The 22291-nt window shown below is 38.1% G+C and overlaps 1 protein-coding gene across 2 annotated transcripts in view; it reads left to right on the top strand.

Moving 5' to 3' along the window:
- The window catches only part of LOC128850249 (chromodomain-helicase-DNA-binding protein 1-like), a 60216-nt gene that overhangs the window by 5744 nt on the left and 32181 nt on the right, over window positions 1–22291 (top strand). For both annotated transcript variants that reach the window (XM_054053245.1, XM_054053244.1), the window contains exons 2-15: window positions 974–1181; window positions 2015–2113; window positions 3419–3486; window positions 8854–9003; window positions 9299–9552; window positions 13707–13932; window positions 14876–14976; window positions 15233–15411; window positions 15875–16002; window positions 16084–16300; window positions 18303–18392; window positions 19180–19370; window positions 20472–20660; window positions 20834–20996. In XM_054053245.1, the coding sequence (XP_053909220.1) occupies window positions 974–1181; window positions 2015–2113; window positions 3419–3486; window positions 8854–9003; window positions 9299–9552; window positions 13707–13932; window positions 14876–14976; window positions 15233–15411; window positions 15875–16002; window positions 16084–16300; window positions 18303–18392; window positions 19180–19370; window positions 20472–20660; window positions 20834–20996 (2263 nt within the window). The remainder of the gene's footprint in view (window positions 1–973; window positions 1182–2014; window positions 2114–3418; window positions 3487–8853; window positions 9004–9298; window positions 9553–13706; window positions 13933–14875; window positions 14977–15232; window positions 15412–15874; window positions 16003–16083; window positions 16301–18302; window positions 18393–19179; window positions 19371–20471; window positions 20661–20833; window positions 20997–22291) is intronic.

Raw genomic sequence — 22291 nt, 5'->3', positions numbered from 1 at the left:
TGTGGTGTTTAATTCCAATGCTTTCCCACATGATATCCCTCAAGTATGGTGGTATTTAACCTAATGAGGAATTTGATTAAAGTTTTTACTCTGTTCCTTTCTAAAATTGTTTTAGAAAACTAAATTTTTCTATTTTTCTGAATAGTCATAACATAAATGTTTAACTTCAAATATTATTCTATTTAAATATGTTAAATGTAGTGTGAAATAAATGTACAGTGGAATACTCCAGCAGTTCAAGAATATACTGAAGTTGCTGATTAGTGAAAAATTCAGCGTTTGTATGTGTGGGGTATTTCACTGCTGTTATTTTAACAGTATAAGATGGTCTGCATGGATTTATATTGTGTGTGACAACACACTTCTGGTTTCCCTGTTACTTTTATAAACACTTTATTTAATCAGATGTTTGGTAATTTTTTGTATATAGTTGGTCCAAATCACAACATGAAATGTAATTTACAAGTACTTCCTTAAAGACACTTTTTCCCTATTGTTTTTATGAAAAAAAGTAAAATTAGGGAAGCAAAATGGAGTTTATATTTGCTTTGAAGAATTGTATGGCCAAAAAAAATATTGAGGGATGGGACACTGATCTAAAAAGACTTTAAAATTCTATGTGTGTATACACAAAAATATCTGGTGTTTGACAAAGCTAAGTAAGGGTTTGGGTGGGTGAGAAATACCGTTGTTCAACTCCTTTACATTAATGATTAATGTTCTTCCTTCTTTCTCACTTCTCTCTCTTCTTTTTTTTTTTTCTATTAAGATTTAGTGAAAAGTATCTGATTAAACTCTGAATTTTCATTCCTGATTTATTTAATCCAGTGCATTAATTTGTATGCTATCCACGTGTCTGCGCTAACCTAAAAATTGATTTATAGGTGAAGCTAAAGTCTTTTAAATGTGACCTTTTTAAAAAAATCCTGTTTCATTAGGCATTGTGTAATATCCTGTTAACTTCTAATTGCAGCCAATCAGATGATGATTCTGAGTCGGCATCAGCTTCTGGATCTGGTTCAAGCTCTGGAAGCAGTAGTGATGGAAGTAGCAGTCAATCAGGTAGCAGTGACTCTGAGTCTGGTTCAGAGTCAGACAGTCAATCAGAATCAGTGTCTGACACATCTAGAGAGAAGAAACAAGTTCAAGCTAAACCACCGCCAAAAGTTGATGGATCTGAGGTAAAACAAAACACACAAATTAATCCTTTGTGGGGAAAAAACCCCACTCTATGCAGAGTAGTTACAAGAGCAGTTTTAAATTTAAAGAAACAAAACTCCTGTAATTTTTACATAGAATTTTAGCTTGATTGGGTCAGTGGATGCACATACTTAGCTCTCATAACAAGCATTAAGCTCTTAAATTCTCATCTCTGTAAATACCTGCAGTTAGATACTTACCTAAATTTTATCACACGAAAGCACCTATTAACTTATTGGAGATTTTTGAAGACAAAGCCATGCATAATGTTATTTCTTTCCCCAGGGAACTGGTCATGGCACCAAGCCTGTCAGAGTTCAAGGAGCATCTGGACGATGCTCTTAGTCATATAGTTTAATTTTAGGTAGCCCTGCAAGGTGCAGGGAGTTTGACTCAAAGGTCCTTAGTGGTCCCTTCCAACTTGAGATATTCTATGATTCTATGTACTTTGGTATCCCCCCCATATGAAGCAAAAATATATCAGCTAAGTGGCTAGAAAGGACTTATCTAGATCAGTTTAAAAATTTACTTTTAAAAAAAAGTTATCTTAATACAGAGGCTGCACAACTATAGTTATACTTACTGTAAAAATTGTTGGCAGTTCTCATATAACATTCCTTTCTGCAGAAGTCTTACTCCTTTAAAATGCTATCCATTGTTATTAATGCATGTAGTATTTTATAGTGATTTTTTTATTATTAATAAAACTTGCGAGCCATCTTAATAGTGATGTTGTTCACCTTAAGAGAAGTATGTGGTAAACTTAAAACTTTCCATATGTTTAAATGACTTTTCTATCTGAATTTCAATTCAGTTTTGGAAGTCCAGTCCAAGTATACTTGCTGTGCAGAGATCAGTGCTCAAGAAGCAACAACAGCAGAAGTCGGCCTCATCAGACAGTGGTTCAGAAGAGGTGAATAACATATAAGTTAATAGATAAAATGTGAACGTGCATGTCTCATTACCCCATATGTTAGAATAAAACAATGTAGAGCCAAGTTCTGTTCTGTTCTCTTAAGTATGTATGTGTTTAAAAAGTCTGGTTTTAGTCTATAAAATTAATGTTCAAATAACTGACATGTTTATAAGGAAACATGAGGGGGGATATTTATTTGCATGTTTTCAGGTGAGTTGTGCCAAAATGGTAGCAGTTTAAATTGATATTTATAGCTACATATTCTGTGATGTATGGACTAAATTTTCAAGTCACATAGTATTAACTTTCATTGTATTTCTGCTTTCTGAGTTTCATAGAGGCAGTTAAAAATACTAAAAGACTTTTCCACTATTGTTTCTGTATAAAGGTAGCTGCTGCAGTTTTCAAAAACACTATATGGAGTAGAAAGCTAGATTTTTGCAACTTTTGTACCAGTTATAAGACTTTTATTTTGAGAACCATACTTCAATTTTAGAGACTTTTAAAACCTAAACCATAGGTGAAACAAAACTTGACTTTGTGCAATAAGAATATGTTTTAAGGACACTAGTGACTGTGAATTAGAAGTTATTTAAAAATAGACTTTTATATTTGCTTCATTTATAAAAAAAAAAGCAAGTATTGTGATCACAAGTCTTTACTTATTACTCTGGTGTTTTAGTCAGATTTAACTGGTCATAGTTAAAACTAAACAAAAGAGTTAATAAGATATAGCTAAAATATTTCTTTATAACTGTTGCTAAGTACTCTTTTCCTGAAGACTCTTTTTCAGGATAAAAATGATCAAAATTTAATTTCTATGAGATTGGTTTTCGGAAAATAATTTTAAGAGGGTTCATAGAATTATTTATTATTTTTGTTTAGAAGTGGAGAGAGAAGAAACATACATGCTATTCTGAATATTTTCTTAGTGGTGTTTAAATGTGAGAGGGTATGAAAGGTGAGAGCTCTCAAAGGGCAGGAGATTTTATTACACTTCTGATAGAACCTTCATCTTGACTTGCAGCAGTTTATACTATGACTATATGTAGGCACAATGATTATATTTTAAGACAATTTTTTTTTGTAGTGTTTTCTATAGTTCTGCTGACATGGTATATCCATAGATGGAGAAATAAATCAATACCAATCCTGATATTCAGTATTGGTGGGGATGAAGAGGATAAGACGTGAAGAATAAGATTTTGGTTTGAAAGCAGGAGCTGAATTATCTTTTAATACTAAAAATACTTCATTCCTTTTGTGGTAATGAATCGTATATATTCTTTCCTTCATCTGCAGGATTCGTCGAGCAGTGAAGATTCTGCAGATGACTCTTCCAGTGAAACCAGGAAGAAAAAACACAGAGAGTAAGATATTTTTCATAAATAAAATAATTTTTTGTTATGTGACATAATACTTATTATTACTCAGGCTTCACTTCTCTGCGCTTAAAATACATAATCTTATGCTTCTCAATTTTGATTAACATTTTGGAATATTTTAAAATAAATACTCTCAAAGGAACATATGTATCACTTATGTTAATAGTGATTCATTTATGAGCAAAAAAGACCATTACCTATAGTGTTATTGAAAAACATTCGTCAGCACTTTTTATTTTTAAAGTAATCTTATTTGTGGCATATTTTTGAGCTGAAGGTCCTCCCTGAAAATTATTGAAGAAATAGGGAATGACTTAACTAGATGGTCTCAGATAAAATTTAAGTTTAAGAATCCCGTAATTCATGTAAAACTTTTAAACACTTCAGAGACGATCCCTCCAAAAAATTATTACTGGTTTGACAGTGATAAACTGTCTTGGCTGGTCAATAAAGCAGAGTTGAAACTGAAAGGGCTTTAAGATGTAGATTAAAAAGGTTGTAAAAAAAGTTATACCTTCTTATTGGTAGTGTATTTTTGTGTGTTTTGATTGGGGTTGGGGGTGGTTTTTTTTTTTTTTAATGAACAGAAACCAAATTACTTTCTCATTCCTTTTTTTCCAGTTCATTGAATAATCCCAATATTCAGGGTTGCCAATATAAGATCTTCAAGAAATGGTATTGGGGGAGATGAAAAAGCTTACTATGCAAAGTAGTACTTTTCTAGTGATGAGTTGTTATTCAGTCTTTTGTTACTTAAAGAATGTGATTACACTTAACAACGTGCTCTGTTACAGGAAAGATATTCAAGTTCAGAAATTGGTAACCAAATAACCTCATATATCCATTGCTTCAGTTTTGACATGCAGATCAGATTTCTCTCTGTATAACGTCGTACAGGATCCAAGCCCCAGAGTATGGTGTTTTATATGTTGTCTATATCTCCAAATAAATACAGGTTGTGGATTTGCATAGGATGTGAGGGAGTTGGTTGGTTTGTGGTGGGGTTTTTATTGGGTGTTTTGGTTTTTTTGGGAAAGGATGTTGTTTGGGTATTTTTTAATTTACTGCTTGCAGAAAAATATATTTTAAGGAGACAGATGATTATAGTATTAGATTGGTGCAGAAAGCTTAGACTGAAATTTATTAATTGAAATAACAACCATTAGAATCTATGCATTTTTGCCAGAAAGAAACAAGTCTATTCTGGTAACAGAATTGTGGAGTCCTGGAACTGATGAATTCTTCAAAGGCATTTTGAGCTGCTCCTTGGTTGTAGAAAATCTTCTCTTGCAGGAAGTTGTTGAGATGCTTGAAAATATGATAGAGAGGTCTGGTGAGGAAGCTGGGTGAGGTAGAATTTCGTAGCCCGGTTCGTGCAGCTTTCGCAGAGTCACTTGTGAAGCATGTGGTCAGGCATTGTTGTGAAGAACAATTGGTCCTTCTTGATTGGTCAATATTGGACATAAACATTACAGTTCTTGGTGCGTTTTGTCAGTTCCTTGGCAATACTTCTCTGCTATGGTGGTTCTGCCAGGATTCAGGAAGTTGTAGTGGATGATTACACTTGCTGACAACCAAGCAGTGACCATAACCTTCTTTTGAAGCAGCTTCGGTTTGGGGAAGTGTCTTGGTGCTTCACTTCAGTCCAGCCACTGCATGGAATGCTATCAGTTGTCATATAGAATCCCTTTTCCATCACATGTTACAATGCAGTCAAGAAGTGGATCAGTTTTGTTGCACAAAAGAAGTGCAGAGGAGGCTTTGTAAAAGCAATTTGTTTTGATTTTTGTTCAACTCATGCGGTACCCATTTGCTGAGCTTTTTTTGATTTTTCCAGTTTGGTGCAAATGTCGAACAACTGTTGAATGGTCAATGTTTAGTTCTTCTGCAACCTCTCAAGCTGGTTTGCGTGGGTCTGCTTCAATAAAGACCCTCAAGTCATTGCATCTACACCAATGCACACAGAATGGGCAACAAACAGGAGGAACTAAAAGTCATTGCATAACAAGAAAACTATGATATGACTGCCATCATGGAAACGTGGTAGGAGGACTTGCATAACTGGAGTGCTGCCGTAATTTGCTATAAACTCTTCAGGCAGGATAGGCAAGGAAGGAGAGGCAGTGGGGTAGCCCTCTGTGTTAGCTGTGTTAGAGAGTGTTATGATTGCCTTGAGTTCAGTGATGGTGATGATAGAGTTGAATGTCTATGGGTAAAAATCAGCGGAGCGCCCAATAAGGCAAATATTGTGGTGAGAGTCTGCTATAGACCACCCAGCCAGGACAAAGAGACTGATGAGAGATTCTACAAGCAACTGGGATCTCACTATCCCAGCAAGTCTCACGATCGCTAACCCTTGTCCTTGTGGGGGACTTCAACTTACCAGATGTCAATTAGACATTCACAAGTCTGTGGGGCCAGATGGGATCCACCCAAGGGTATTGAGGGAGCTGGTGGAGGTGCTTGCCAAACCCCTTTCCATTATCTACCAGCAGCCTTGGCTGACTGGGGAAGTTCCACTTGACTGGAGGCTGGCAAATGTTATGCCCAGTTACAAGAAGGATCAGAGGGAGGATCCAGGGAACTATAGGCCTCAAAGTCTGACCTCAGTGCTGGGGAAGGTCATGGAGCAGGTCATCTTGAACGCTATCACAGAAAACACAGAAGATGGCCAGGTGATCAGGCCCAGTCAGCATGGTGTTATGAAAGGCAGGTCCTGCCAAACTAACCTGATCACCTTCTATGACAAGGTGACCAGCTTAGTGGACGAGGGAAAGGTTGTGGATGTAGTGTACCTGGACTTCAGTAAAGCCTTTGACACAGTTTCTCACAGTATTTTGCTTGAGAAACTGGCTGCCACTGGTCTGGACAGGCACACCCTCTGCTGGGTAAAAAAACTGGCTGGATGGCTGGTCCCAAAGTGTGATGGTAAAGGGAGTTAAATCCAACTGGAGACTGGTCACAAGTGGTGTTCCTCAGGGCTCAGTGCTGGGTCCAGTCCTGTTAAATATCTTTATCAACGACCTGGATGAAAGGATTGAATGTACCCTTAGTAAGTTCACGGATGACACTAAGCTGGGAGGAAGTTTCGATCTGTTTGAGGGTAGGGAGTCTCTGCAAAGGGATCTGGACAGGCTGGATCAATGGGCTGAGGCCAACGGGATGAGGTTCAACAAGGCCAAGTGTGGAGTCCTGCACTTGAGACACAGTGACCTCGTGCGGGGCTACGGGTTTGGGGAAGAGTGGCTAGAAAGCTGCCTGACAGAGAAGGACTGGAGGGTGTTGGTTGACAGCCGACTGAATATGAGCCAGCAGTGTGCCCAGGTGGCCAAGAAGGCCAATAGCAATCCTGGTCTGTATCAAAAATAATGTGGCCAGCAGACCCTCTGTACTCAGCACTGGTGAGGCTGCACCTCAAATAATGTGTTCAGTTTTGGGCCCCTCACTACAAGAAAGACATTGCGGTCCTGGAACGTGTCCAGAGAAGAGCAACAAAGCTGGTGAAGGGGCTGGAGAACAAGTCTCACGAGGAGCGGCTAAGGGAACTGGAGTTCTTTAGCCTAAAGAAGAGGAGGCTGAGGGGAGACCTTATCACTGTCTACAACTACCTGAAAGGAGGTTGTAGAGAGGTGGGTGTTGGTATCTTCTTCCAAGTGACAGGAAGGACGAGAGGAAGTGGCCTCAAGTTGCACCAGGGGAGGTTCAGATTGGACATTAGGAAAAATTTCTTCTCCGAAAGGGTTATCAAGCACTGGAACAGGCTGCCCAGGGAGATGGTTGAGTCACCATCCCTGTAGGTATTTAAAAGATGGGTAGATGAGGTGGTCAGGGATATGGTTTAGTAGTGGACTGGTACGGTTGGAGTCACTGATCTCAAAGGCCTTTTGTAATCTAGGGATTCTATGATTCAGTTGGTTGTCACCTATTGCAGAAACCCTTCTACAACCCTCCTCATCTTTGAGGCTCTTATTTCTGTTACGAAATTTTTGGAACCAGTGTTGGATTGTACATTCGTTGACGGTCCCCTGGCCAAAGCTTGGTTTATATTGCTAGCAGAGTCTGCTGCTTTACATCTCCTTTTGAACTCATACAACAAAAACCACTTGAATTTGCTTTTGCTCTATCTTTAATTTGACAGCGTAATGCAAAAAAGAATAAACAGGAAAAAAAAATTAACATAAATAGGTAGAGCGAATTTTGGGCTTTAAAATGGTGAACTACATGAACACCGATAAATAATAGTTTATTCTGAAATAAGCATCACAGTTTATGGTGCCTAAACCAGCAATTGTTTTGGCACCACCGTAATATTTCTAAGACAGATTTATTTGCCACAATGAAAATATAACTTTTAGGACTAATGTATATTTAAGTGAAAGTGTCAAAGCACTGATTCTTAGACTTTCTGATCTATAATTTTACGAAAAGGTCTTTGAATAATATTCCACTTTTCAAGGCCATTAGTACTGTTCGAGTGTCTTAGTCAAAGACCCCTAAACCTGGTAATAGATAGTAGTATAAAGGTTTAGCAGCCTTTAAAGAATGAATACCGGACACCCCCCTTCCCCCCCCCCCCCCAAGCTATCAAGTTTAAATTTCTCTGTACAGAGTCTGAGGTAAGATGCTGTTGATCAGTGGGTACATCTTTCCTGTTGCAAAGTAGAAGATCTCGGCTAAGCAGGAGCACAGAGATACTGCCGCTGGGAGTCATAGGTGGTTTACTCATAATATCTTGCATGGATGTGAAGCACTGATTCGGAAGCTCAGTGGAGACTTTTGTGAGCCAGTGCCTCCGATTGCCACGATTCAAGTCTTTCTGTGTGTTTCTCTGATCTGATTCTGCATTATTTTTGGTTCCTGTGCTTAAGTTGCTAATTTTTCACATGAGGCACAGGGAACATAGCTATTAAAAAATTTTGGATTCTGCAAAATATAATGTTATGGAATTTTATGACTTGAGCATAGGTAAGTTCCAGTAAATATATATCTTTCTAGCTCAAGTCGTGTTAAGGACTTCGGGTTTCTTGATGTCAAATTTACTCAATTATTAAAGCTGTAATTTATACAGAGATCCAGATTTTTGGTTTGATTTGTTTCTTATGTCTACCTCTTGATAACAGAAAACTTAATTCAAACTTCCTTTGAAGCTATTGGGCATTTTTATCTGTTATCCATTCATAATAAGTTTCTGTCCTTCTAGCTTAAATTACTATTATAACATTTTTGTTTCTGTGAAGAACGTTGAAATTAAAGCAGCAAACGTGTGGTGAATACCCAATTTGAAAACAAAACAAACAAAAAACTCTTAAAAAAACTAATGCAAGTTACTGTTTTGTCTTTCAATATGTACAGTGAAGACTGGCAAATGTCTGGGTCAGGGTCAGTATCAGGAACTTGTTCTGATTCTGAATCAGAGGAAGATGGAGAAAAAAACAGTTGTGAAGATAGCGAATCTGACTATGAGCCAAAAAACAAGGTCAAAAGCTGGAAACCTCCAAGCAGGTAAGAATTCTGGCATTTTAGATACTCTGGTACCACTTCTAATTCATAATCAAGTATTGTACTACTACACAGGCAAATGAAAAAAATCTGTTACAGAACTTGAAGACTTTTTTTTAAGCTACAAAGGATGTTATCATACCAGTGGTTTGTGTTGAATGCCTCTTTCCTGTTTGCTCCAACTGAAAGTGGTGTAAATGAGCAGTCATGAAATATACATATTCAGAAACAAGTACATACAGCTTGTAGTTGTCTGTGTTGAAACCCCACTGTCGTGTTGTATCTTATTGTCTTCAAGAGTTGAGCCAAAAAGCAGCAAAAAGACTGCAGGACAGAAAAAGAGGCAACTTGATTCATCGGATGATGATGACTGTGACAAGAGAGGATCTCGTCGCCAGGCAACAGTCAACGTCAGTTACAAAGAAGCTGAAGAAACCAAGACAGATTCTGATGACTTGTTGGAAGTTTGTGGAGAAGATGTCCCGCAGCCTGAAGAAGATGAATTTGAAACTATAGAGAAGTTTATGGACAGTCGAATTGGCCGAAAAGGAGGTATGTTTTTTATCAGTGTTCTTAAGATGCTGCAGTGCATTGTGGTGCAATGTAAACAGTAATTGTTCTCAGATGTAGGTAACCCATGATATTTGTAAAGAATAAGTTTAAAAATACTAGAAAGCAATCTTATTTTTTGCTTGATACTTATAAGGGTGTTTCTTTTCTGATCCTTATAAAGTAAAACATAGAACTTAAGTAACTTATTAATGCAAAAATTAAAAATTAAGTGCAATATAGCTCCATATTGCATAAAAGCATACCATACTGTTACACCTTTATTTGTACATTTTATTGATACCTGATGATAGGTATAAACTATACACAGGAGGGTGGAGGAAAAGTGAACTGAATAGCACAGCTAACCAGTAACCTGAATACTGAAGGATGATGTTGTGAAAACTGAACCACTGAGATTGTGATTTCAGTTATTCCTGTAGAAATAGTCCCAATACAGTGCAGTGGATGGTAGAATCTAAAATTTAGTGGTGTGCTTGCATGTGCACTTCTAAAAGTAATTTTATGAATGATGGTAGGGATGTCATATGTCCAACAGCTGATGGGATGCAGTGTCCTGCTTATGTGGCTTTTTTTTTTTAGCCTGCAAATTAGGGTTCTGATTATAGAAAACTTGGGCCTACTCACGCTTCAGAATTGCCTTTCTCCATTAGTTATACCTGATCTCCAGAGTTTCTGACCTATCTTGGAGCTTGCACTCTTTCCTCTCAACTTTCTTTTCCCATACTGTCCTAAATTCCAGTGTATTCTTACTCTAGCACTCTACCCCAATGCACAATGTCACCACTGTGTTAAAAGCCTTTTGGACTAGGCTTTTTGTATTTTGCATGCCCAGATATTGTTACTGCTTGTGCTGTCCTTTGCTATTGCCATGCTCTGTTGCTATATCTGTCCCCTGCATCTGGTTGGGTCCACTTCCTTATTTGGCTTCTCCTCACAGAAATGAGCCTATTTCCTGTTGCTAGTGTGCTTCAGCTGTAATACTGTATTTAATTAAACATTGCCCCAAATAAGATTCCAAAGATGTGGTGGTGGTGGTAGCAGTAAAACGAGTTTAGGAAGAAATAGTTCAAGAGCAGCCCATCCCAATGAGCAGGAAATTGGGCAAAAATGCGAGGAGGCCTGCATGGATAAAAAAGGAGCTCCTGGCAAAACTCAAAACCAAAAAGGAGGTATATGCAAGGTGGAAGTAGGGACCAGTAACCTGGGAAGAATACAGAGGCACTCTCCAAGCATGCAGTGACACAGTTAGGAAAACCAAAGCCCACTTGGAATCTAACCTGGCAAGGTTTGTCATAGGCAACAAGGGCCTCTATAAGTAAATAGGTGACAAAAGGAAGACTAGGGAAAATGTGGGCATGGTGCTGAATGGAGCAGGGTCTCGGTACTCCAGGACCTGCAAAAGACCGAGGTACTGAATGTTGTCTTCATCTCAGTCTTTACTAGAACCACCAGCCTTCAGGAATCCCTGGCCTCAGAGACTAGGGGAAAGTGTGAAGCAAGGAAGATGTACCCTTGGTGGAGGAGAATCAGGTCAGGGAATATATAGGCAAATTGGACATACGTGGGTCCTGATGGGATGCACCCACAAGTGCTGAGGGAGTGGACAGATGTCATTGTGAGGCCACTCCCAATCTTTGATCATGGCAAGTAGGAGAAGTGCCTGAGGACTGGAGGAGAGCAAATCTCATGGAATCATAGAATGGTTTGGGTTGGAAGGAACTTTTAAAGGTCATCTAGTTCCAGCCCCCCTGAAATGAGCAGGGACATCTTCAGCTAGATCAGGTGGCTCAGAGCCCTGTCTAACCTGACCTTGAATATTTCCAGGGATGGGGCATCTACCACCTCTCTGGGCAACCTGTTCCAGTGTTTCACCACCCTCATTGTAAAAAATAAGTCTTCCTTATATCTATTCTAAATCTACCCTCTGTTAATTTAAAACCATTACCCCTTGTTCTGTCACAACAGGCCTTGCTAAAAAGTCTGTCCCCATCTTTCTTGTAAGCCCCCTTTAAATACTGAAATGCTGCGATAAGGTCTCCCCAAAGCCTTCTCTTCTCCAGGCTGAACCACCCCAACTCTCTGACTCTCCTCATAGGAGAGGTGTTCTATCCCTCTGATCGTTTTTGTGGCCCTCTTTTGAACCTGCTCTAACAGCTCCACGTCTTTCCTGTACTGAGCACTCCAGAGCCACACATAATGCTCCAGATGGAGTCTCACGAGAGCGGAATAGAGGGGCAGAATCACTTCCCTTGATCTGCTGGCCACACTTCTTTTGATGCAGCCCAGGATACAGTTGGCCTTCTGCGCTATGAGTGCATATTGCTGACTCATGTCCTCGTTTTCATCTGTCAGAAGTCCTTCTAAATCCAAGGAAAAACAAGCTGGTCAGAATCCCTGGGAAGATGATAGAGCAGCTAATCCTGGAAACCATTTCCAGGCACATGAAAGACTAGAAGGCTATTGGGACTAGTCAGTGTGGCTTCACCAAGGGGAAGTAATACTTTGCCAGCTTGATAACCTTCTGCAATAAAGTGACTGACTTGATAGATGAGGGGAGAGCAGTGGATGTAGTCTGACTCAACTTAAGGAAGGTCTTTGACACTCTCCTGTAAGATCCTCATAGAGAAGCTGTTGATGTATGGGCTGGATGAGCAGACAGTGATGTAGACTGAAAACTGTCAGGATGACCAGACCCAGAGGGTGGTGATCAGCTGCATGAAGTCTAATTGGAGGCCAGTGACTCGCGGTGTACCTCAGGGGTCAATACTGGATCCAGGCCTGTTCAACATCTTCATTAATGACCTGGATGATGGGGCAGAGTAAACACTTGGAAGGATGTTTGTTAGTGGTATAAAACATTTGAGGAGTGGCTGATATGCTGGAGGGTGGTGCTGCCATCTAGAAGGACCTCAACAAGCTGGGGAAATGGCCCTTCCCCTTGTTGAACTTCATGAGGTTCCTGTCAGCCCAAGTCCTGCACGTGAGGAGAACAACCCCATGCAGTACATGCTTGGGGACTGCCCAGCTGGAAAATAGCTTTGCATAAGAGGCCTTGGGGATCCTGGTAAGTTGAACATGAGCCCGCAATGTGCCCTTGCTGCAAAGAAGGCTAATGGTATCCTGGGCTGCATTAGGCAAAGTATTGCCAGCAAGGTCGAGGGAGGTGATCCTTCCCCTCTACTCAGCACTTGTGAGGCGACATCTGGAGTGCTGTATCCAGTATTGGTCTCCCAAGTGCAAGAGACTGATGGCACTACTGGAGAGAGTCCAATGAAGGGCCATGAAGATGATGAAGGGTCTGGAGCATCTTCTCTCCTATGAAGAAAAGATGAGAGTGCTGGGATGGAGAAGAGAAGGCTTAGAGGGGATCTCACTGATGTATATAAATATCTGAAGAAAGGGTGCAAAGAGGACAGAGCCAGGTTCTTTTCATTGGTGCCCAGTGACAGAATAAGATGCAATTGGCACAAAAAGAAACACAGGAGGTTCCATCTGAACATCAGGAAAGATTTTTTTTTTTTTTTTTTGACCATGAGAGTGACTGAGCACTGGAACAGGTGGTGGAGTCTCCCTCTGTGGAGATATTCAAAGGCCATCTGCACACGATCTGAGGCAACCGGCTCTAGGTGACCTTGTTTGAGTATGGGGGTTGGACCAGATGACTTGCAGAGGTCCCTTACAACCTCAACCATTCTTTGATTCTATGAATTTGATTTATAGCATCCTCGGTAATTGAATAATATGCTATTCAAGTCTCAAGGCTGATTAAGCACAATGTCAAATATCTGTTATGTTCTCAGAGATGAGAAGGATATAGCAAAGATGACAGCAAGCAGTGTTAGTGGAGCATTCTCTGGGAATCACTAGAAAAACTAGGAATGCTAAGAAAATTCTTATGAGATGAGATGAGATACTGTAGGTTTGGTGCAGAGTGTTTGGTTGCTTTTTTGAATCTCATTGGTATAGTTGTGCATGTGTAAGGGGAATGACATAAGAGTTGTAGATGTAATTAGTCAAGTTACATGCTCATAAAAGAACATCACAAAGTTTCTGCAGTACATTTTTTTTACGGGTTAATTTATGAATTAACAGTGCAGGCCTAATCAAGCCTTATGGTGTGATTTCTTTATCAGCCACTGGTGCTGCAACCACCATCTATGCAGTTGAGGCAGATGGTGACCCAAATACTGGATTTGAAAAGTCAAAGGAGTTAGGAGAAGTACAGTATCTTATTAAATGGAAAGGCTGGTCACATATCCATAATACTTGGGAAACTGAGGAAACACTGAAGCAACAAAATGTTAAAGGAATGAAGAAACTGGACAACTATAAGAAAAAGGATCAGGAAACAAAACGCTGGTGAGTATTTTCATAACTACTTCCACACTGCATTTTTTTGTAACAATATAGATGTTTTATTGTTTCTGTGAGTTCTGTTGCCTCTTTGAAGACATAGTTTCAAGTGCCTATACAACAAGAAGACAAAAGCTTTAAAGTTGAAGCTTCCCTAACACCTTATGATCCTGTAATAAGATTCTGAGCATATCAAGTTTGCTCTCGAGCATATGAGAATACTCATACATTTTGTAAAATCAGGCCTTTAAGGAAGCAGCTTCTGCACCTAGATTTTAATGTGTCTATTATAAATGAAGTTTTAACAAGATAGGTGGTGGGTTGTCTGGTTTGTTTTAAATCTTACCTTTTACTAATTTTGTCATTGATTGTGGGTTTGATCAGAGTTCTTCAGGAATTGCTGCAGAGATTAAACAAAAAAAAACAGAAATGGCTAAAACACTCAACATTACAGCATTTAGTTTTCTTGACTCAAATTCCTGTTAAAACCTCAGAACCAAGAAGTGAAAAAAATCCTTATGTTTTAGTGCTATGTTTTGTATTCCTTTTTATTAGTACGTTTACTATAATCTATAAACAGTGGTAGGAATTTTAGTGACCTCTACGCATAAGATAGACTCTTATAGTGAACCATCAGCGCTGTTCTATTAAAATACTATGTGAAGTACACTGCTCGGTGTTGAGAACAGATATTGTAAGTTATCTATATGACTAGTATGAGCTGTAGCTGATGGTAATGTCTCTTGATAAGCTTTCTCGGTCATCAGTGATGAGATACCTAGACCAGATGCAACACTTATAGTAAGAATTTCAGAGTTGTAGCTTCTTCAAAGCAGCTCTCCAAGCAGCATTCCTATGGTGCTTATGTTCAGAGCTTTAAAATTGCCAGATTTTCTTAGTTTTAGAACTATACAATGTAATAAGTGTTGCAAATAAATTCCCATTTCAGGCTGAAAAATGCTTCTCCGGAAGATGTGGAATATTATAACTGCCAGCAGGAACTTACAGATGATCTACATAAGCAGTATCAAATAGTGGAAAGGATAATTGGTATGTGAAAAACTTCCAGATAGAAAACTGTTGAATATTACAAGTTTATTGGTTGCATGTTGAATTTATAGTTAAGAAATTTACATTATTAATATCCCTAATAACTTAAGACAAAACAAAATCTCTGATGAAGAGAAAAGTTGTCATCCTGTCTTTGCTGTGAAACTAGTTCATGTTGTCTTATCACCTGAAATGACTACTTTCTTAAAATACAGAAGGAAAATATTGATCTGGTATTTTTGATGCATTTCTCCAGCTCATTCAAATCAGAAATCGGCAGCTGGTTATCCAGATTACTATTGCAAATGGCAGGGTCTGCCTTACTCAGAATGTAGCTGGGAAGATGGTGCTCTCATTGCCAAAAAATTTCAGTCATGTATTGATGAGTATTTTAGCAGAAATCAATCCAAGACCACTCCATTTAAGGACTGCAAGGTGAGTGTGTAATTTCAATGGATTTGCGATAATAACAAAAGTTGACATATTATACATCTTCTTTTCTGGATGCATACATTTTTGAATGTTGTCCAGAACAGTAATAATGATCACTGTATTTATATATGTAGCAAGTATCACTATTAAGAATAGCCTTTTGTAGATATTTGTTCCCTACTTCTCTTATTGCCATTCAAAGATGGAATTGTTCAGTACTTAAATTTGTTTTAAAAGAAACGTTTGTGAATGCGTTCATGTCACATCTGTTGTGGAATTTAGATCAGCAGTCAAACTAAATTTAGCTTGCAAATGGGTTGAAATGATTATATGTCCTAGTTTTCTCTGATGAATAAAGACTAGACTGGGTGACCAAACAGATTCCTGCTGCTACTTTGTTTCTATAAGAAGATATTTTGGTAACTTCACTTAGTAGTAGGACTGATGCTCAATTTGCGTTTGACAGATTCTAAAACAGAGGCCGAGGTTTGTTGCACTAAAGAAGCAGCCATCTTATATTGGAGGACATGAGAGTTTAGAGTTAAGAGATTATCAGTTAAGTGGACTGAACTGGCTTGCTCACTCATGGTGCAAGTAAGTATAGTCTTAAATTAGTCTTGCTGTTTTTAATTTGAAAGCATTTATAAATTTATTTATTTATTTTTTGTTTTTTAGAGGGAATAGTTGTATTCTTGCAGATGAAATGGGTCTGGGTAAAACAATACAAACAATTTCTTTTCTGAACTACCTGTTTCACGAACATCAACTGTATGGGCCTTTCTTGCTAGTCGTGCCACTTTCTACCTTGACATCTTGGCAAAGAGAGATTCAAACTTGGGCTCCTCAGATGAATGCTGTGGTTTATTTAGGAGATATAACTAGCAGAAATATGGTGAGTATTTTTTTGTATCACTGAAAAAGATTAATGGTAAACAAGACTCACTTCATGTTCCTGTCTTATGCTATTCTCCAACATTTTAGAATCATAGAATAATTTGGGTTGGAAGGGACCTTAAAGATCATCTGGTTCTAACCCCCCTGCTATTGGCAGGGACACCTCACATTAGATCAGGCTGCCCAAGGCCCCATCCAACCGGGCCTTGAACACTACCAGGGATGGGGCATCCACAACTTCTGTGGGCAACCTGTTCCAGTGCCTCACCACTCTCATTGTGAAGAATTTCCTCCTTATGTCTAGTCTAAATCTGCCCCTCTCCAATTTATAGCCATTGCCCCTAGTCCTATCACTCCATGCCCTTGTAAAAAGTCCTTGCCCAGCTTTCTTGTAGGCCCTCTTCAGGTACTGGAAGGTTGCTATAAGGTTTCTTTAGAGCCTTCTCCAGGCTGAACAACCCCAACTCGGCCTGTGCTCGTATGGAAGGTGCTCCAGCCCCCTGATCATCCTTGTAGCCCTCCTCTGGATCCGTTCCAACAGTTCCATATCCTTCTTATCTTGGGGATACCAGAACTGGACACAGTACTCCAGATGAGGTTTCACAAGAGAGGAATAGAGGGGCAGAATCACCTCCCTTGACCTGCTGGCCATGCTTCTTTTGATGCAGCCCAGGCTACGGTTGGCCTTCTGGGCTGTGAGCGCACATTGCTGGCTCATATTGAGCTTCTCATCAATGAGCACTCCCAAGTCCTTCTCTGCAGGGCTGCTCTCAATCACATCATCCCCCATCGTGTATTGAAACAGTGGATTACCCCGACCCAGGTGCAGGACCTTGCACTTGGCCTTGTTGAAACTCATGAGGTTCGCACAGGCCTGCTTCTCCAGCCCGTTCAGGTATCTCTGGATGGCATCCTATCCTTCTGGTGTGGCAACTGTACCACTCAGCTTGGTGTCATCTGCAAGCTTGCTGAGGGTACACTCAGTCTTGCTGTCAATATCATTGATGAAGACATTAAACAGCACTAGTCCCAGTACAGACCCCTGAGGGACACCACTTGTCACAGATCTCCATCTGGACTTCAAGACATTAACCACTACTCTCTGAATACGACCATCCAACCAATTCCTTATCCACTGTACCATCCACCCATGAAATCCATATCTCTCCAGTTTAGAGAGAAGAATGTTGTGGGGGACCATGTCAAAGGATTTACAGAAGTCCAGATGGGTCACATCCAATGGTTTTCCCATGTCCACTGCTGTGGTTAACCCCATCATAGAAAGCCACTAGTTTGGTCATACGGGACTTACCTCAGGTGAAGCCATGTTGGCTGCCACTAATCACCTCCCCGTCCTCCATGTGCTTTTACATGTCTTTTGGGAGATTCTGTTCCATGATCTTCTCAGACAGCGCGGTGAGACTGATAGGTCGGTAGTTCCCAGGGTCATCTTTTCTACCCTTTTTAATAATGTGGACAATTTTGATTAGGAATGTGCAGATACTTATTCAAAGCACTGTATATGTTTAAAACGCAAATTAAAAGCATAAATTTTGATCTGATATAAATATGTGTGAAAGATTTAATTCTTGCTTAATAATAAAAAGGTTTAAAAATACAACCTTGTATTTGAAAATAAATTCTTTTGTCATCTGATTATTTAGGTGCATAAAATATTTATTTAAGCCAGGCAGACATAGTCTCAATTTGTTTGCTGAAAGGAGGAATGTAAGTAACCTTAACTATTAAAGTTCAAAACAGGCAAACAACAAAACCCAAAACCACGCATGCAGAAATCCACAAAAGATAACCAAAACCCATCACACGCACCCTTTACCAACCACTCTTTAATAACAGAAAAAAACCATGTGTTATGTTCTTTTTTTCGTGATCAGATTCTTGTATGTCACTTAACATCTATACTGCTGTAGTACCTGAAGTCATTCCAATCAATAAGACTATTGTTCTCTAGCTTATAGTTCACTTGGTTCTTCTTGTAGATAAGAACTCATGAATGGATGCATCCACAGACCAAGCGATTAAAATTTAATATACTTCTAACAACTTACGAAATTTTGCTGAAGGATAAGGTAATCACACGTACTTCTTCAGAATGTAGAACTCTAGAGTTGGGAAATATTTGAGTTCTGGGCCTTGGATGGGGAGTGTGACAGCTTTACTCTCGGAAGTATGACAGTGAAGTTTTCTTTAAGCACTTTTAGATTTTATATATGTGTGGTGAAGCTTTCTGCCCCCTCCCTTTCCGTGTCGAGTGGATAAAGCTTCATTTTCTTCAGTTTGCTTCAGCTTCATGTTACTGTAGTAATTTTTTCACATCTCAAAATCTCTACTTTCCTGTAGACCATCATCCAGGAACTGAAAAAAACAAACCAACCCCTAGCCCCCAACCCCTGTGATTTGCACCTCTGCAATCCCATGTTTTATTGTTGTATTTGTGTGTGCAGTATTATGTATATTACTGCTATCTTCATTATAGTAGCACATAGTTATTGTCAATCCTAATAGCATATGAAAATTTAAATTAAAAAATTTCTACATGTTGGCTTTCTATTTAATTGGAAAGAAGAGTGTTCATTAGTTATTTTTTTTATTTTATCAATTAAAAATTAATAGATCAGCTTTTTGCCTTTCTCCTCCCCCCAAGTATAAACTTAATTTATACTTTCCTTTGAAACTTGCAATGCCTGCGTAGTCTTTTGTTGAATCCAGAAAACATAAGCATAATTAATACTAAAAACATATAGTATTTTTTTGCTATTAAAATGTGTGATGCTGTATATATAACCTCATGTAAAATGTCAGAAATTGCATAATATATTAACTTGTATAATGTCTCCCTCCCTCCATTTCTTTAAGTCATTCCTTGGTGGTCTGAATTGGGTATTTATAGGAGTTGACGAAGCTCATCGTTTAAAAAATGATGATTCCCTTCTGTACAAGACTTTAATAGACTTTAAGTCTAATCATCGTCTTCTTATTACTGGAACTCCCCTGCAAAACTCCCTCAAAGAGCTTTGGTCTTTGCTGCACTTCATCATGCCAGAAAAGTAAGGAATTTTTTTCTTTTTTTGTGGTCAAGTTTCTTATGGCAGAATATTATAGTGATTGGAGAATCAATATAAATAAATAATTATACTGTGAAATAGTTTTAAATATTTTATGTAAAATAGGTGCGTGTACTTCTCATGTTACTCTTGATAAATTGTTTTGGTAGCAGTTGTCGCTTTTTCTGTTTTAGCAGTCCACAAAAAAGATGGATTGATGTATGGCTCAGAACGCTGAAAAGACACTTCATCTTAATCTAAAAGGGAAACCACATGGATTTACTCTAGGGGAATAGAATGAGGCTGAGGATGTCTTCTTTTTGTTAGTACCATGAATGAAAACAAGATTGCACCGCAATGCATGGTATCTGGTAGTTCAGTCAGACAGCCAATTTACCCTTATGATTTGCACAGAATAGGTTTCTGTATTGGTTTTATTCTATACTGATCTCTCTTTATATCTGAGAGAAATAAGACCACATGTTCCTTTTGGATATCATGTAAATACAAAGCACTGTAGCTCTGATTAATTTCAGAGATATGCATGGCTTGGACCTCTTCAGAAGCTTACAAGCAAAGCCACTAAGGTTGTTGACTGGCACCTATTCTTCATTTGATCACGAAGTCTATTCCCTTAGTCTGTTAGCAGAGGTTAATTGCATTTCAGCTAGTCCATACAAGCTGCAAAAAGTATGTGAAATGGTATGTTATCTTGTACTTCCTCCAACTATACAACATTTTTCATTCTGCTCTCGAAAAATATAATGGAATTTCTGCAACCTTTTACTTGTTTTTGTTTTTTTTTTTTTTACAGAAAAGTAAAATGTTAGGTTTTCACTGGAAAAGTTAAAATTCAGTAATTTGTTTTGAATTTTCATTCTGTAAAAGCATTTGGAAATTCCGTTTTCCTATTTGCAGACAAAATATTTGGAATTTCACGTGAGATGCAAATTCAGAAACAGAAAATAAATAAAGTACATAAAACAGAGGGGAATGGGGAAGAAATCCGTATGTGTTTGTGTGCATGTGGTTATATTTATGGTCTTTATATGTCTGTGTTCGTGGTATGTCACTGTTTTACCTTTATTCTTTCTTATGTTGAAGATTTTCTTCTTGGGAAGATTTTGAAGAGGAGCATGGCAAAGGGAGAGAGTTTGGTTATGCAAGTCTTCACAAAGAACTTGAACCATTTCTACTCAGAAGAGTTAAAAAAGATGTGGAAAAGTCTTTACCTGCTAAGGTTGAACAAATTTTGAGGGTGGAAATGAGTGCATTGCAGAAGCAATATTACAAGTAAGCAATGACACTTTTTAATTCCTGCTTTTTTAATGATATGTCTATATGAAAATTGCTGAAGTGTAATAGTTCTCATAATGTAATTTGAACTGATATTTTGAGAGTTTGCATCCTTCGTATTTCCACAAACGGTTAGAAATTGCTTCCATTGCACATTCTATATATCACAGGTGGATTTTAACCAGGAATTATAAAGCCCTGAGTAAAGGTTCAAAAGGCAGTACCTCAGGCTTCTTGAACATAATGATGGAACTCAAGAAATGTTGTAACCATTGCTACCTCATTAAACCACCGGATGATAATGAATTCTATAATAAACAGGAGGCCTTACAGGTAATACTGTATTTTTTTTAAGTGTTTTTACATGTCTAATATGCACATGGTAATTTTATAGTATTCTCGCAATTTATTAGTTCTTTTTAAATCATATTAAGAAAGATCAAATTCTCTATTAAATGTATATCCTGGGTTGTACAGGTAAATTAATTGATTATTTTTTGTTTGCTTGTTTCTTAAATAGAACCGAACAATAGAGAGATCAATACTAAATAAAATATCCCTGGCTTGAATTATGATCAAAATGAAAAGGAAATAGTTTGAAATAGTCTGTGTATTTTCAGAATAAATAAACTTAAGACCTGTTTTAAACTCAGATTAAAATAAAGCAGTTAAATAGGTAAATTGAATATAAATGCAAATGCATGTGACTGGCAGTGGTACACCAACAATCCATGTGATAGCAGAAAGTAATCTGTAGAAGCTCTTTAGGCTTTTTTTTGTAAATAAACACTGTTTTCTGCATGCCTTCAAACAGCCTAAGTGAAAGGAAATAAAAGTAATAAAGATCCAAAGCTCAGTCTGGTTTTATTGTTGTTATAAACAAAAGCACTTATAGCATCACTACCAAAGATGGTCTGTGGTTGTGTTACGGGTTTATAGTTTGGGGTTTTTTTGTAAAGATTAACTAATCTTTGTACTAAAACTGTTGAGAACCACAGCAACAAATAAAAGGACTGTTATAACGATGCAGTTTATTAGAAACATTTATGTTGTTAAGATCAGGATTTTTTTTTTCTGTAAGCTTTGAAGTTCATAATTTAAATACTTTCCCCAAACTACTAGATTGAAATCACAAATTGTCACTGCACAAGCTATTTTATCATATAAAGTGCTTATCAAAGCTAAAGGATGTTTCATTTGCAACTTGGCACACTCTAACTACTTAAATTTATAATTAAACTCATCATAACTGTTCAGCTAATAGCAGGAATTGCATACTTGTAACAATGATTTCCTTGCCTCATCTGAATAAGCTTTCTTGGCTGTAATTATGAATGATAAATCCTTCTAATTTCTAGCATAAAGAATAAAAAACACCTAACTCCAAATTTTTTATTCCCCAAAATTCTATCCTGAACCTTTTCAGATAAAGAGGTGTGATGTTTTCAACTTTAAATTCGTCATGCACCTGAGTTTCTGTTCTAGTCATTCCCACTGGAGCTAAGAAGGCTTAACATTGTAATTTAGCTAAAGCCTGTTGACCTCTACAAACAAGACTCCTCTCACTTTTATCTTACCTGAGAAATTTGACTGATAAGGTATTGTTTAAAAATACTTAGAGGAACAAG

The sequence above is a fragment of the Cuculus canorus genome, chromosome W, assembly GCF_017976375.1.
Source record: "Cuculus canorus isolate bCucCan1 chromosome W, bCucCan1.pri, whole genome shotgun sequence".
Classification (NCBI taxonomy): domain Eukaryota; kingdom Metazoa; phylum Chordata; class Aves; order Cuculiformes; family Cuculidae; genus Cuculus; species Cuculus canorus.
This window is presented reverse-complemented; position numbering and strand designations above follow the sequence as displayed.